Source organism: Stylophora pistillata, chromosome 1 (assembly GCF_964205215.1).
Source record: "Stylophora pistillata chromosome 1, jaStyPist1.2, whole genome shotgun sequence".
NCBI classification, from domain to species: domain Eukaryota; kingdom Metazoa; phylum Cnidaria; class Anthozoa; order Scleractinia; family Pocilloporidae; genus Stylophora; species Stylophora pistillata.
Genome location: NC_142519.1, coordinates 1,248,017 through 1,262,500, shown reverse-complemented (window position 1 = coordinate 1,262,500; position 14,484 = coordinate 1,248,017). Strand labels below are relative to the sequence as shown.

At 41.4% G+C, this 14,484-nt stretch overlaps 1 protein-coding gene, 2 long non-coding RNA genes and 1 pseudogene across 3 annotated transcripts; 3 read left to right on the top strand and 1 right to left on the bottom strand.

The window, feature by feature from the left end:
* The first annotated feature begins 1,646 nt into the window (after positions 1-1,646).
* LOC148740743 (uncharacterized) lies at positions 1,647-3,399 on the top strand. The gene is made up of 2 exons (XM_088742395.1): positions 1,647-1,883; positions 1,993-3,399. Exons 1-2 carry the CDS (start codon positions 1,647-1,649, stop codon positions 3,397-3,399), a joined length of 1,644 nt encoding a protein of 547 aa, XP_088598521.1.
* Positions 3,400-5,182: 1,783 nt separating this feature from the next.
* Positions 5,183-5,761, top strand: LOC148740742 (uncharacterized). The gene is made up of 2 exons (XR_015994698.1): positions 5,183-5,318; positions 5,402-5,761. It is a non-coding gene; the product is annotated as an uncharacterized LOC148740742 (long non-coding RNA).
* A 2,986-nt stretch (positions 5,762-8,747) lies between these two features.
* LOC148740741 (uncharacterized) lies at positions 8,748-10,559 on the top strand (annotated as a pseudogene).
* A 55-nt stretch (positions 10,560-10,614) lies between these two features.
* LOC148740740 (uncharacterized) lies at positions 10,615-13,255 on the bottom strand. The gene is made up of 3 exons (XR_015999284.1): positions 13,158-13,255; positions 12,908-12,985; positions 10,615-11,507 (listed from the first exon to the last, which is right to left on the bottom strand). It is a non-coding gene; the product is annotated as an uncharacterized LOC148740740 (long non-coding RNA).
* Positions 13,256-14,484: the final 1,229 nt, after the last annotated feature.

Sequence of the window (14,484 nt, the reverse complement as noted above, 5' to 3'; positions counted from 1 at the left end):
TTAAGCTTAGCAAGTCTCTTTGTAGTTGAACTGCGTCAGCACCGTTATCAATAACTCGATAACACTTCATATCATCCGCATAGAGTTGGACAGTAGTCTTAGCATCCGTCACACTTGGGGCACTGTTAATATATATTATAAACAACAAGGGTCCCAGGATAGACCCCTGGGGCACACCGGATGATGTAGTTCGATTATTGCTTTATTAATTTTTAAGCTGGGGAAGTACCCATTTGAGTGGAAATTACAAAAATTAGGAACGTAAAAAATCTCCCCCATATTTCCTTTATGTTCTGCCGCCATATTTAATCTCTTTTCGTGTTATATGCGCATGCTGACGGCCAAGTTGGCAGCCATGTTGTCCGAAATTTCTGGCTATGACCGTCAAAATAGTAGGTCAATATAAACCGTCAGACGCTATAAAGACGTTTCAGATCTCGCTATTTTTTCCATTTTGGCGTGCTTACGGCGAACAGTTGAAGATTTTATAGGTCATTAAAGGATTTTTAAACCAGTTCCCGGGTTTCAATACATACTCACTTTATGGTCATTGGACGTTGAAAAATTCTTTCACCGCGTTTGTTATGAAAAAACTCTTTTTTTCATAACAAAGAGGGTGATTCGAACACCTCGAACAAAGATACTTTCGAAAGTTTCCGACAATTCTTTTTCCTTTTTAGGCATGGTGTGTATTACAAACCTTTAGACTCACATGGTTACCTGTGTATTCATCTTCGCATCCGTTTCTTAGACTTTTTCGTTTGCACATTAATGTCTCTGATGTTTTCGACAGATCAGAGGCAATGCGCCAGTTTTTCGAAAAAAGTGACTATCTTTTTTCTGTCGTTCAAGCGGGCCACCACCGCGCCCAATTTACCTATCGACAGTCAGCATTATAAACGTCACATAATGAAAAAATCCAACCGCATTTCATTCACTCTCACATTTCACTCTCACAACCATGTAGTTAATCCATCATTCCTAAAAACTTTAAATTACTTCAAAATGATTCAGAAACAGGCACTTCGTTCTCGCAAACTCCACGTATTTCATTCAAGCGCGACAAAAACATGGACACCTTTTTGGTCAAAAGTTCAAACCGGAACTTTCAAATGTGCTCGCACACCATGCAAAACTTGTCCTTTCATTCATGACGTTGAGAAAATAACGGGACCCAAACGATCCATTAAGTTTATTGATCACTTCACGCGCACCTCCGCCAAAGTCATCCATTGCATAACTTGCGCTTATAGCAAAAAGATATACATTCGTGAAACAGGTAGACGACTTGGTGATCGATTCCGAGAACACCTTCGCGAATTAGATAGGAATGAAAAGGAGGCATCCAAACCAGTCTCTAGACTCTCTAATCTGCCTAATCATTCTAAGCAGCGTATGGCAGTCTGCGGTCTCACCTTATATCTAGTTAGTTTAGTTAAAACTAGTTAAAACTGTGTCCATACCACGTCTTGAGTTGGCAGCCGCAGTGGTAGCGGTGAACTTGAATTGCCTGATCCGGAACGAATTAGAGTATCCCATACACGACACAATCTACTGGACGGTTTCTACCGTAGTTCTGCAGTACATTCGCAACGAATCAAGAAGATTTCACACCTTTGTGGCCAACAGAGTCGCGATGATACATGATGAATCCATACCGCGTCAATGGCGACATGTCGACACTTGTGCCAATCCTGCTGACATCGCATCCAGAGGCGCGAAAGGCTCCGAATTACACAAGTTGGAGCGGTGACTCAACGGCCCGAAGTTTCTGTGGATGGAAGAGGAAAATTGGCCCGAACAACCGTCCCAGCTGCCGGAATTGCCTCTGGACGACATTGAATGTAGGAAATGCCCTGGTCGTGCGAATGTCATCGTCCGTGGTAAGTTTTGGAACCGCTGCTGTCCCGCTTCTCATCGTGGGACCGTCTTAGAAATGCCATAGCCTGGTTAGTACGTTTCAAGAAGTATTTGGTTGGCCTCCTTAACAAGGATCCAGACAGCATTCCCAAGGGACCCCTGACTGTGAGTGAAGTTATTGCTGCAGAGAGTGTCATCATCAAAGCTGTCCAGCACGACGCATTTCCAGCGGAGCTGGCTGTGGTAGGCCAAAGAGCGTCTGGGAACCAGAAGAAGAGCGTTCCACGGTCAAGCCCAATACGCAACTTGAACTCCTTCGTTGCTGACGGAATATTAAGAGTAGGAGGTCGCCTCGAGAATGCGCCTGTTTCGTTCCAAACGAAGCACCCTGCTATTCTGCCAAGCAAGCATCACGTCACCAATTTGATCATCCGGAACTTCCATCACCAACAGGGGCATTCGGGTCCTGCCCAAGTTCTGGCTGCAATTAGAGAGAAATATTGGATAGTGCGGGGATTCTCAGCAGTACGCAGAGAACTGGCGAAGTGTATGAACTGTCAGAAACGGAACGCCCGTCCTGGCGAACAGATAATGGCTCCGTTACCGGCGGCAAGAGTTGCTCCCTTTGATCCACCTTTCACACGAGTGGGCGTAGACTACTTTGGCCCCCTGTTCGTAAAGCAAGGACGAAGTGAATTGAAACGATATGGCTGTTTATTCACATGTCTAACCATGAGGGCAGTGCACATCGAAGTCGCACATACGTTAGAATCAGACTCCTTCATCTGCGCTTACCAGCGTTTTGTAAGTCGAAGAGGCAAGCCTCAGGCAATATACAGCGATAATGGCACCAACTTCACAGGCGCGGTACGAGAGTTGAGAGAGGCATTCGAGCGCTTGGATCAAACGAAGATCTATGTTCGGCTAAGGAAGGACGATGTTCAGTGGTACTTTAACCCGCCAGAAGCCAGCCATCAAGGTGGAATTTGGGAACGAATGATTAGGTCTGTTTGGAAGATTTTATGCGCCCTGCTGAAGGAGCAGTGCATCAAGGACGGAACACTGTCAACCCTGTTGTGCGAGGTGGAGAGGATCCTCAATGACAGACCCTTGACCCCCCTGAGTGATCACCCCGACGATTCTGAACCGTTGACGCCAAATAAACTGTTGCTCCTCAAGTCTAACGCCTGCCTTCCTCTCGACGTATTCAAGGAGCAAGACAAGTACAATAAGCGTTGGCGGCAGGCACAGTGTCTGGCAGACGCCTTCTGGAAAAGATGGTTGAAGGACTACTTGCCTTCACTACAGAGAAGACAGAAATGGTATTCGCCACGCCGCAACTTGGCCGTGGGTGATTTAGTCCTGGTTGTTGACGAAAAGACGCCACGAGGGCGTTGGCCAATGGGTGTCATCGAGGAGGTGTACCCTGACAGCAATGGTCACGTCCGAAATGTTAGAGTCAGAACAGCATCATCTGAATGCAGACGAGACATCAGAAAGCTATGTCATCTTGAAGGGGTTCAAGATCCAGTAACCTGACGTAAAGAGCTCCATTGGAAGAATTCTGGAACTTATGACTATGTTCTGACTTTATTAGAAAATAGAAGAAAAAACGAACTGCGTAATCTAAGTAATTTGTTGTGTCTTGTTAGAATTAGCCCAGGTGGCTAATCCGGGGCCGGGATGTTACAACGAATTTGGGGCCAGCGGTCCGTACACGCGGTGGGGTTCAGTCCCCTCCCGTCAACATATATATTGTAGTGTTCGCGCGTAAAAGCTTCTTTATGTTACGTAGTTTGGTGTTGTTTGTCTTTAAGCTGCGTCTCGCATTATTTCATGATCCAAACCGTCAGGTGTGTTTTATGTTTTCATTTCGCCGCGTTTATATCGTCTATTATTTTGTTCATGCCATTTATTTTCCGTAGTTAGACTTAGTGTAATTTAATTTTGTTATAGAAATCACTGGTCGAGAAATAAACGTATATGGTTCGGATAGCCATTGAGTGATGTTACCGGAGCGTACGTTACAGTTTCTTTAGAAACTTACCCGCTTTTTCTCCCTTTATTAACTTTGATTATGGTTTGCTAAAGGATTCACCACCATGTAAGCCATGGTTTTAGAGTCGACGTACGTCCATCAAGATATGAAACACACTGGACTTTTGCAGGGCACAAGGATGCAAAAGACTTCCTTCGTTAGTAAGTGCTCCTTCAACTAGGCTGATCAAGACAACAAGGCTTTTAAAAGTACTAATGACTCATTTAAATTGTTCTCAATATATTTTAATATAGTTAAACAAATCGCAGTACCATGTCACCATCCCCACTGACCAAACGCTAAGACATAGGTAAAGAGTGGTACATGTTGAGTCGAGGTACCTCGATAGTACACAAAATAAAAATGAAAAACGTTTCAATTAAGCGGGCGAGCAGCCGTTTCGACAGACGCGCAATCTTAACTCCTCAAAACACAGCTTAAAATATTTAAGGTAAAACACTGCGTTCAACTCAAAAACGTTTTTTGCCGTTTTATTTAGGCAAAGACGTCCATGTAAGAGATAGAGATAGATAGTTTAATGGCCATATACATTGCAGCACGAAGGCTGAATTGCGTATATACAAATGATTAAACTGATATAATGGGTACATAACATTAAATACTTTAAATATAAAAGTATGTAAAAAAGGGATAAAATACAATAAAGGGACTTAGAAAAACCTACGTATTAATATTAACGTTACAGGATCTTACAATAAAACTGTTTCCAAAACGATCTCTCTCGCATTTGGGTACGATGAAGCGCCTATTGCGCCTTAGGGCGTGACGGACCGCTAAGTTGAATTAACTTGTTCAGACGGTGTTCAGGGTCCTTTATAATGGTGTCGAAAGTATTATTACATAGCCCCATGATGAAATCTAGAATGGGGACGATGTTTACTAGTTCGATGGTCTCCTGGTAGGGCAGTTCAGGGCAAATTATAGACAGCCCGCTTCTCGACTCGCACCAACTCGTCTGTTAAGTACTTTGGCAAAGCATAAAAAAAGGCAGGTGCCGCGTACGTAAGAACAGAGTGGATACAGTATGTATGTATGTATGTAAATCTTTATTTAAACACGGAAAATCATCAGTTGAACATAGGTTAAAAACTAAGATTAATTACAACTGCCTTACATGACCAGTGCCGTGTGGGAATCCGATAGATCAGCTAACTTTTTGATATTTCTCATAAAATGCTCAACGGATGAAGCATTTTTTAAGTTTTTAGGCAATTTCTTGGATGTTACTAAAACTAGTAACGGGGAACGGGCAACGGGGAACGGCGAACGGGGAACGGGTGTACAGCGGTAACCCGCCTGAGAATTCAAAGTGGCGGAGTAAAGGGAACTAAAAGAGTCTGGCAACTAGTTTTGAGTACGTGCTCTTCGAACGCGATCGTCGGAGCAAAAAGCATGGACGGTAAGCATAGGTTTTATCGAAGGATTTTACTTTGAAATGTTGAGCGCCTCATAAATTTAGTTTTTGTCTAGCACACATTGCAGGTTGCATAGAAATCAAATCCTCGGAGAGGTGAGTATCTTACAATTCATGCACAACATTTGAACAATCAACTCAGAACTACAAGCTCGCGGCATTTATTCTTATATTCATAGAGTAATTGTACTGCAAGGTAATGAAGTTTACCTCCAATAGCTTCACCGTTACAACCTAACAATGTCGATAATGTTGTAAAGCAAACAACTGAATGACTTTCACGCCCATTATGGGAATCACTTTCTCTTCAATATGATCAATGCAGTGTAAATATTATTGTAAGCATTAGCATGAATGTGAATTCATACACCTACATTCTTGAAGACATAACTGATGTTTTCCTGTTAAATTAAATGTTATTAAAAGTTCTGTCAATTTTTGATTTCTCTATTGTTTACATGGAAGTTTATGGGTCGATACAAAGATATGTTCCTGATGTTATTTTGCGGTAAGGTAAGCATATATCTGCATGTAGTAATTTTAATAACTAGGCTGGTTATTACGTTTCATAGCTCATTTCCGTTAATCTAAGATATTACTTCCTTGCTACTTATCTGCAAAAGATGCTGTTGGGCAATGCAAACAACCAACATACCCAAACGCTGCCAAAAGATGCAGATTTCAGGAAGGAAAACAAAGAGAGACGTCAGAACAAATGGTGGCAGCCATTGCAGAAACGTTGACTTCGAATTCTCGCCTCAGAATACTAGGCTTCGTGGCTTCACCTGGGCAATAGTTAAATAAAAGCGAGTCGTCTAATTTAATTCGCTGCAAGCGGCGACCTAGCAATAAAATCAGTGTTTGTAAACATCGTTTACTCCGCCGTTTTGAATTCTTAGGTGGGTTACCGCTGTACACCCGTTCCCCGTTCGCCGTTCCTCGTTCCCTATTACTAGTTTTAGTAACATCCGTTCTGGTACGACAACACGTCATTCGAGTTTGCACTGGCGATTCAACATTTTTGCATTTAACATTCAATTTTTGTTTAAGCAACATTTAAGTTATCGCTTTCGACATTCAACTTTTTAGAGGCAACAGTGTAAGTTTCGAATTCGACCCTCAAGTTCAGTGGAATCCACATTCATGTTTTTGCATCCAACATTTAGCATTTGCCCTTTAAGTTTTGACTTCCGACCTCCGACTTTGGGCATTGTACTTGCAAGTTTTTGCGTTCGATATTCAACTTTTCGAATTGGACTTTTACCCGCTGGTCAGTGACTGAAGGAGATAGTGGGCGTAATCGTCCTGAGCCACCCCTGCTCAAAAGGTGGACGATGGGGACGAGAGAACTCCTAGTTGAGTGGACTCGGGAGACCTTTATCCACTCCCCACCAGACCAGACCTCGGCAACAGGTCGAAGATGGCCGAGTTCTTTAGTGGGGCGCTTGTGACTTGTTTGCATCTCTTCAGCTAATTTACCTTACATTTTCCCGAAATTGTATTATCATTCACAAGTGCTGTTAAACTTTGAATCAATTTGTGTCATCTTAAAAAATTTGATCCAGCAAATTTCTGATGACAAGGCGTATTTGAATTCAGCTGTCTTGGATATAATCAGTGCTATAGACAGATTTAGGGGATCTGGAGATCCACGTTTAGTTTTCCAACCAATAGTTTTCAAGTTGAATTTTCTGCAAAGAATAGCTGTTAGTCTTGACGTGGATTAACTAGTCTCAGAATTGACTGGACATGCTTACAGGATGTTGGTAGAAATCGATCAAAGAAACCATATTAACTGTGCATATCCAGCTCCACTGCATAATAGAGGGACACGAGGCAGACCTTCCAACGAAATCAGCGAGGAACAGCTTCATTTTTTACTTCAGCAAGGGTTTAAAGTATGATGTGACATTAGTAAAATTCTTGGGTGAGTGTCAGGACGGTTGAGAGGAGAATGTCAACATTTGGGTGAAAATAGTAACATGGATTTTTTATTTTAATGAGAAAATGAACCACTAGAAGGACAATTTTGTATAACCAAATGATAATAACTAGTCCAGGATTGATGCTATAAAAAAGCATTGTTTCATCCTGCAAATACTTATAATGTATTGCCCACCGGTAGTTACAAAAATTTTTTATTTCACTTTCTGGGAATACCTTAAGGTAGTTGTTGCACCAAACAGTTGTGATTAGATTTGCAAATTAAAATTTTCTTCTCCACTCAACTGGGAATTCAGGGGTGGCTGAGGGCGATTGCGCCCACGATCTCCTTCAGTCACAGACCAGCGGGTAAAAGTCTAATTCGAAAAGTTGAATATCGAACGCAAAAACTTGCAAGTACAATGCCCAAATTCGGAGGTCGGAAGCCACAACTTAAAGGACAGATTTTAAATGTTGGATGCGAAAACATGAATGTGGATTCCACTGAACTTGAAGGTCGAATTCGAAAACTCCACTCTTGCCTCTAAAAAGTTGAATTTCGAAAGAGATAAGTTAAATGTTGCATAAAAGAAAGTTGAATGTTGAATGCAAAAAAGTTGAATCGTCAGTGCAAACTCGAATGACAAACGCAAAATGTAAAAAATGTTGTGGAAAGTACGATGTAAAATAGAACATTGAATATTGGCGGAAATGGTACGCCATAAGTTCGAGGTTATTGTGCGGCAGTACTTGGCGTTTTAAACGATGAATGCTATAATAAGGCAGACTGAACGAGAGGAAATAAGACGTCAGGGTCAAAACAATAACGAACGCGTTGAATCTGCCTCTACGAGTTCTAAAGCAGCGTCCCGTGAAGCAAACCAGCCAACGGCAAATCGATTGTCTGGATTGCTCGACCGCATCAGGGGTCAGTCAAGAGGGACCGAAAGAAAGACCGATAAAGAACATCGAATCCAAGTTCGCTGAATTCATTACGACGAGCAGGCAGAGAGTCTTGTTCCAGTTCGTCAGATGAACGGTGGCGGAAACCGCTTCGTTGCTTATACTGCGTCCGAACCTCCCACAGTTGAGGAACTGAAGCAAAAACCCACTGCTTTGTTTTTCCCCGACAAGAAAAGTGCTTTTTCTGGGGTTGTTAATGATATGCTCCTAGATATCTGCGACACAACCCAAATGGTCATTATTCGATTTCCTGGTGAAGGAACCATTGAAAGCTATTTAAAGGAAAATGGGTTCTATCCGTCGAAAACTTACCTCTATCTAAGATCACAGCACCAAGACACATTCTTTTCACAACTAAAAGCAAATGAGGAAACTTTTGAACGGCCGGTCAACCTGAATGCTTCTCAGGTAGCATCAGATTCTGGTCAGCGTGTTGTTTGTTCAGTATGTAACTGTACGTATTTGAAAGGTGAAGAATGCGTTCGATGTGAGCAGAACAGAGAATATGAGCTTTCTAGGATCGCTGATGTGGGGAGTCCATATAATACTACAGAAACACCAGAAACCCCAGTCCCACTAACTATGGATTAAATAAGATCTAGACGAGTAGCAGTACTTTCGAATAGTGTGGCTGAGATAGAGGCAGAAGGATCGCATAGCAATGTGGCTGATGAAACCAGTTACCCAAGGCTAACAAATGAAGAGAATTGCAATCTTGATCAAGGCCCTATGGAGCAAAATTGTCCATGTCCCTCTTCATCAGGAAATCTTCCAGAGAGAGTTCTCTCAGTTCACCGATCATGCATAAGAACTGAACTGATCGAACATTTTAAAGACCCAAGTGTAATGAACTGTAATATTGATTTTAAGTTGATTAATGGAAAGGGTCAGTTTGAACAGGGTGTAGGTGTTGGGGTAATTTGTGAAGTGTATACTTTATTCTAGAGTGAATTTTCTATTTCCATGACTATAGGAGAGAGAAAGGGTTCCCTTTGCTAGACATGACCACTTTGTTGAGGAGTGGGAGGCTGTGGGGAGGATTTTAGTTAAAGGGTTTGTGTCTGTCTCCTATTTCCCCACCTTTTTGTCAAAGGCCTTTTCATGCTACTGCCCGTCTTTGGCAACCAAATTCCAGATTCCATGTTTGTTGATTCATTCACAAATTACCTATCCTCAGTAGAGGAAGAGTTTATTGTAGGTATTATAAGAAAGAATCAGCTTCCAGATGATGATGATGAATTTACTGATTTTCTTGAAAGATTCAAGTGTAGAAGTGTGGTTACCACTGAAAACCTCAGCCAAGTCATTCTTGAAATTTCCAAGCAGGAACTAGTTCAGAAACCACATCTCATGATTTCATCTTTTCAACCTTTTGCACAGCAGTTAAAGCAGTATCTCCAGTTCCAAACTATTTCAGCCGTCGAGGGCTTCTATGATAGTCTTAAACCTACAACAAAACAAGTGCTCTCTTGTCTCACCTCAAATCCACAAAATGAAGGGGAGAGAGATGCATTTAAATTTTTGCAGCGATTTGTAAGAGGTCTGGAGATGCCAAAACTCTTGCAGTTTTTGCGATTTACAACAGCTCTGGATGTTATGATTTACAAGAAGATAGAGGTTACTTTATTAAGTGTAAGGGTTTGAGTGCAAGACCCATTGCCCACACCTGTGGACCCCTTTTAGAAATTCCATCCACATACACTAACTATGTGGAATTAAGGGAAGACTTCACAAACATTCTTAATCGAGACAACTGGGAAATGGATATTATATGAAAGAAACTTTATTGGCCAAGGTTTTTGATCAGTGTTTTTCTGTTACAAAGTACCTGTCGAAGGGTTGAATCATGCCCTGTAAATAACAGGCTACTAAATCCGAAAGCACAAAATTGATGTCTGAAATGGCCTAGAAAGTCCTTTTTTTCTGTTCTCGACTGTAATTTCTGTTGTAGTTTTAACTAATGAACCTTAGAACCAGAGGTCTGTGACAGCCGTGTTTTCAAGCTGGGTAGGATGTTGTGTTAGTCTGTTGTATTTCAGGTATAAAGTTCTGATTCAAGGTTAGATTATAAGAGATCATGGGAGGAGGTGACTTCAGATTTCAGGCTAAGGAAAGGAGCAGACTGAGCATCTGATCAAACGTTACTTTGAGTTGTTGTCATAAGAAGTGTTGGAGTCACAGCTTTTGTCAGTTTCAGTTTGCACAACACTCCAGTTCTGTACTTATTAAGTCATTTTGGTTCTTAAAATTTAGAGTTGCTTACAGGTAGAGTTGTAAGCAGTTATTTCTGTGTAGCCAAAAACACAATTGTCATTTGCGCAATAAATAGTTACTATTAGATAGAATTAGGTCCTCATTTCACCCCAGTACTTATTACAGGTTGGGCGAAAAGGCAAGATGCTACAAGTTGATTTTATTGATTTTCTTCTTGTTTTTGTGAAAACCATGACAGTAAACACATCTTGGTCTCCGACTAAAAAAGCGTATCAAACACCATCCCTACAGTTCAAGATGGAAGATGTTGAATTTTCGATGTTACCTTGTCTTACCTTCTAAGATATCTCATTAACGATTCTACATTCTCAGTGAGAGACTTGGAAGCCCGGATGTGATGGATGAAGTGCCAAGGGCAAAGCGTTTGTTCCAAAAGGTCAGAATTGAACTGTTTGGAGAATCAGAAGGGAACTGTGAAAAATCAGTGAGGAACTGTGAAAAATCAGAAGGGAACTGTGAAAAATCAGAAGGGAACTGTGAAAAATCAGAACTGCGAACTGTGAAAAATCAGAAGGGAACTGTGCAAAATCAGAAGGGAACTGTGAAAAATTAGAAAGGAACTGTGAAAAATTAGAAGGGAACTGTAAAGAATTAGAAGGGAACTGTGAAAAATTAGAAGGAAACTGGGAAAAATTAGAAAGGAACTGTGAAAAATTAGAAGGGAACTGTGAAAAATTAGAAGGGAACTGTGAAAAATTAGAAGGGAACTGTGAGCCTTCTGGGCCATCGTAGAACATTCATGGACAGCCACTTGGACGACATCCACAGGGGGTGCGTGTCTAGATCTGGTATGACAGGTAACGGTGGCTTGACCACAATCCACCCAGCCTTATGGGACAGGTCGATCTGATCACAAGGCCGCTCAGGATTGGATAGAACCAGTCCGGGTCCAACGATGTTGAAAGTAGCGTCAAAATGCAACGGATTGGGATCGTCAAAAGATAATTCATGCACACGATATCCACGCTCTCCAAAATGTCACCTCATCCATTCAATGCGAAGGTTGTTTGTGACCTGTCAGAAAGAATGCGGCAGATAATTTATCAAACAGAATTATGAGTAAATATGATGAGAAAGATGGTACATTAGGGGATGTAGGCGCACTCAGATTTATTTCTTCCAACTACTAAAACAGAACTATACCACATTTTTTTAGATTCTTTATCAAGTAGAGGATTGAAATACTTTGAACGGCATGAAATTAAAGAAATAAATACATTGTGCGAGAACTTTTACTCGAATACTTCTTAACTTGTGTGTTACTTCTACCTAATGTGAATCCACATCCGGCTTACGATCAATATACCGTGTTTTAAGCGTGAAAAAAGCACACTGCCGCACGGGGCTTCATTATTGACAACGATAAAACTTCTAATCGAAGTGTGTTTTGATGAGCAGTAAGACTTTTGGGAATATCATAATAGTTTCACCTGACTTCTTTGAACAAACATATCACGTCCTACGTATGATGCACGATCCTCGCAGTAGAGAGCGCTATTTATGTAATAGCGAAAATCAGACCTGAAAAAAATCAGGCCTCTACTGCGAGAATCGTGCATCATACGTATCTATAACCGCAGTTCAAAATATATGAACTTCATATATTCATCATATCTGATTTATCATCACGTGTTTATTACGAATCAACTTAACGGCCTGCTCTCAGTTGGCTTGTTAGCTCAATTGGTAGAGCGCTGCACTAGTATCGCAGAGGTCAGTGGTTCGAATCCCTTACAGGCCTGATTTTTTTCAGGTCTGATTTTCGCTATTGCATAAATAGCGCTCTCTACTGCGAGGATCGTGTATCATACGTATCTATAACCGCAGTTCAAAATATATGAACTTCATATATTCATCATATCTGATATCACGTCCTGCTCGAATAAAGTCAGCGGCATCAAAATAGGGTTCAAACTCTGTGGTAATGAACTTTCCCGAGGCAGCCAGCTTGTGGCGGTTCTCCATTGACCATATCAGTGGCATAGCTCTGAAAGTTGCAAACTGTGTTCAGCCACCTTAAACTAAATGAAAGGTCGCGCGCTGCTGTATTGCGTCAGTTACACATAGTGACATGCACTATCGGGCAAATACCCCACAAGATCTAATTCATGGAAAACTTTTAAAAGCAAAGAAACGGATATTTAAGCCTGGTTCACTTGTAATCGCAGACGATCGCAGGTGATCGCACGATCGCTGAAATCACTCAACCGAAGATCGCGAATCGCTTGTTCAGAAATTATCGCAGCCGATCGCAGCGATCTGTGACAACCAACCCGGATCTGTGACAACCGAGTCCGCGATTTACCATTCAGCGGCAATACATGTAACTCCAGTCAACCAACACTGGACGCCGAGGACGCTGAACTTTTAATAGGTTTTTTTGATTCGCTCCTATGGTTGAAGGTGCTACTTACTTTGAAGATTAGCTCACCAGGGATCAAAGTTGTCAGACTTTGTACTAGGGTGAACACCCGTGGTTACCTCGTAGTCAACTGAAAATTAAATAAATGAAATAAATATAAATGAATAAATAAATAAATAAATAAATGATTTAGCAATGGACGTCCACTGGGTGGCTATTCTTGTCCACTTGTCCAATAATTTCGAGATAGATTGTTATTTACAATATTGTTAGTTGAAGCGACAAACGGTTTCGTAACTTACAATTTGTGTTTCTGAGTAGTTGGATCCCTTGATTCGCTATCTTGATGCTTACGTTTACGACCGTTGATAACCAACTTCGAATGTTGTAACATCATAAAATGCTCCTTTTGAAATATAAGTCACATGACCTATTTTTCCCGCCTCATGTAGTCGACGCGAATTCGCAATTACAATAATGAATTCTAATATTTTGCTACGCGCGCCACTGAACATGCAAATCGGTTAACATTCTGCGATCGCAAGAATAGAACCATATTCTATTCTTGCGATCGTTTGCGAACGTCTGCGATCAGATGTGAACAAAGTTCTGCGATCATACGATTGGAATGTGTTGCATAATGCTATGTTTTCCCAGCGTGTAGCACTGCAAGCGGCATCATACCATGACAATCAGTTGTTTATCAACTTTTACACGTGCATGTGTTTTGACAAGATGGAATGAGAAATTGACACGGAACAGGTTATCAGCGGAAGAAATCAGAAAATACGATTGTTTGTTCAATCGCTTTAGCGAAGAATTCTCTCTCTCTCTCTCTCTCTCTTATTTAGACTCTCTCTCTCTCTCCTCTTATTAAGACTCTCTCTCTCTCTCTCTCTTATTAAGACTCTCTCTCTCTCTCTCTCTTATTAAGACTCTCTCTCTCTCTTATTAAGACTCTCTCTCTCTCTCTCTCTCTTATTAAGACTCTCTCTCTCTCTCTCTCTCTCTCTCTCATTAAGACGCACCGCACCCAGCAGCGACGTTTCTTCTTTGATCTTTGCAGCGATTCTCCGTTTAAGACAACAAAAGCAGACGATCGCTGGCGATCGAGTGCGATCGCCTGCGATCATATGTGAACCAGGTTTAATATGGCAGTCGGAGCAAAAAGTACCTATAACTCGTTGAACTTTTCAACCTCCGCAAAAGAGCAATCACAAGCCAAAAACAAGCGAATGCTTTACGCAGTTTATATCTGAGTCAGCAAAACTAGCACTTCCGAAACAAACGCTTAAATGATCATTTATGGTTAGGCCTCAAGCTAAGTGTAAAAAAACTCGTTTAATAATTAAGTATTAGGGGTTGTCTCACGATGTTGTCACTTAAGATGTGAATCGCCTTCGTTGTAGCGAATGGCGAAGGGCTAACGTTGGAAACATCAGCTTAGAAACTCTTTACGATAGCCATTTACATTATCAACTCAGATAATAAAACCAAATAGTTTTGATTATAGTTTGTTGGAGGATTCACTATCGCGCGAGCCAGGCCGAATGGGTCCAGCAACGACTGATTTATGCGTCAGCGTACGTTCATCCAGATACAGAACAGACTGGAAATTCACAGAGCACA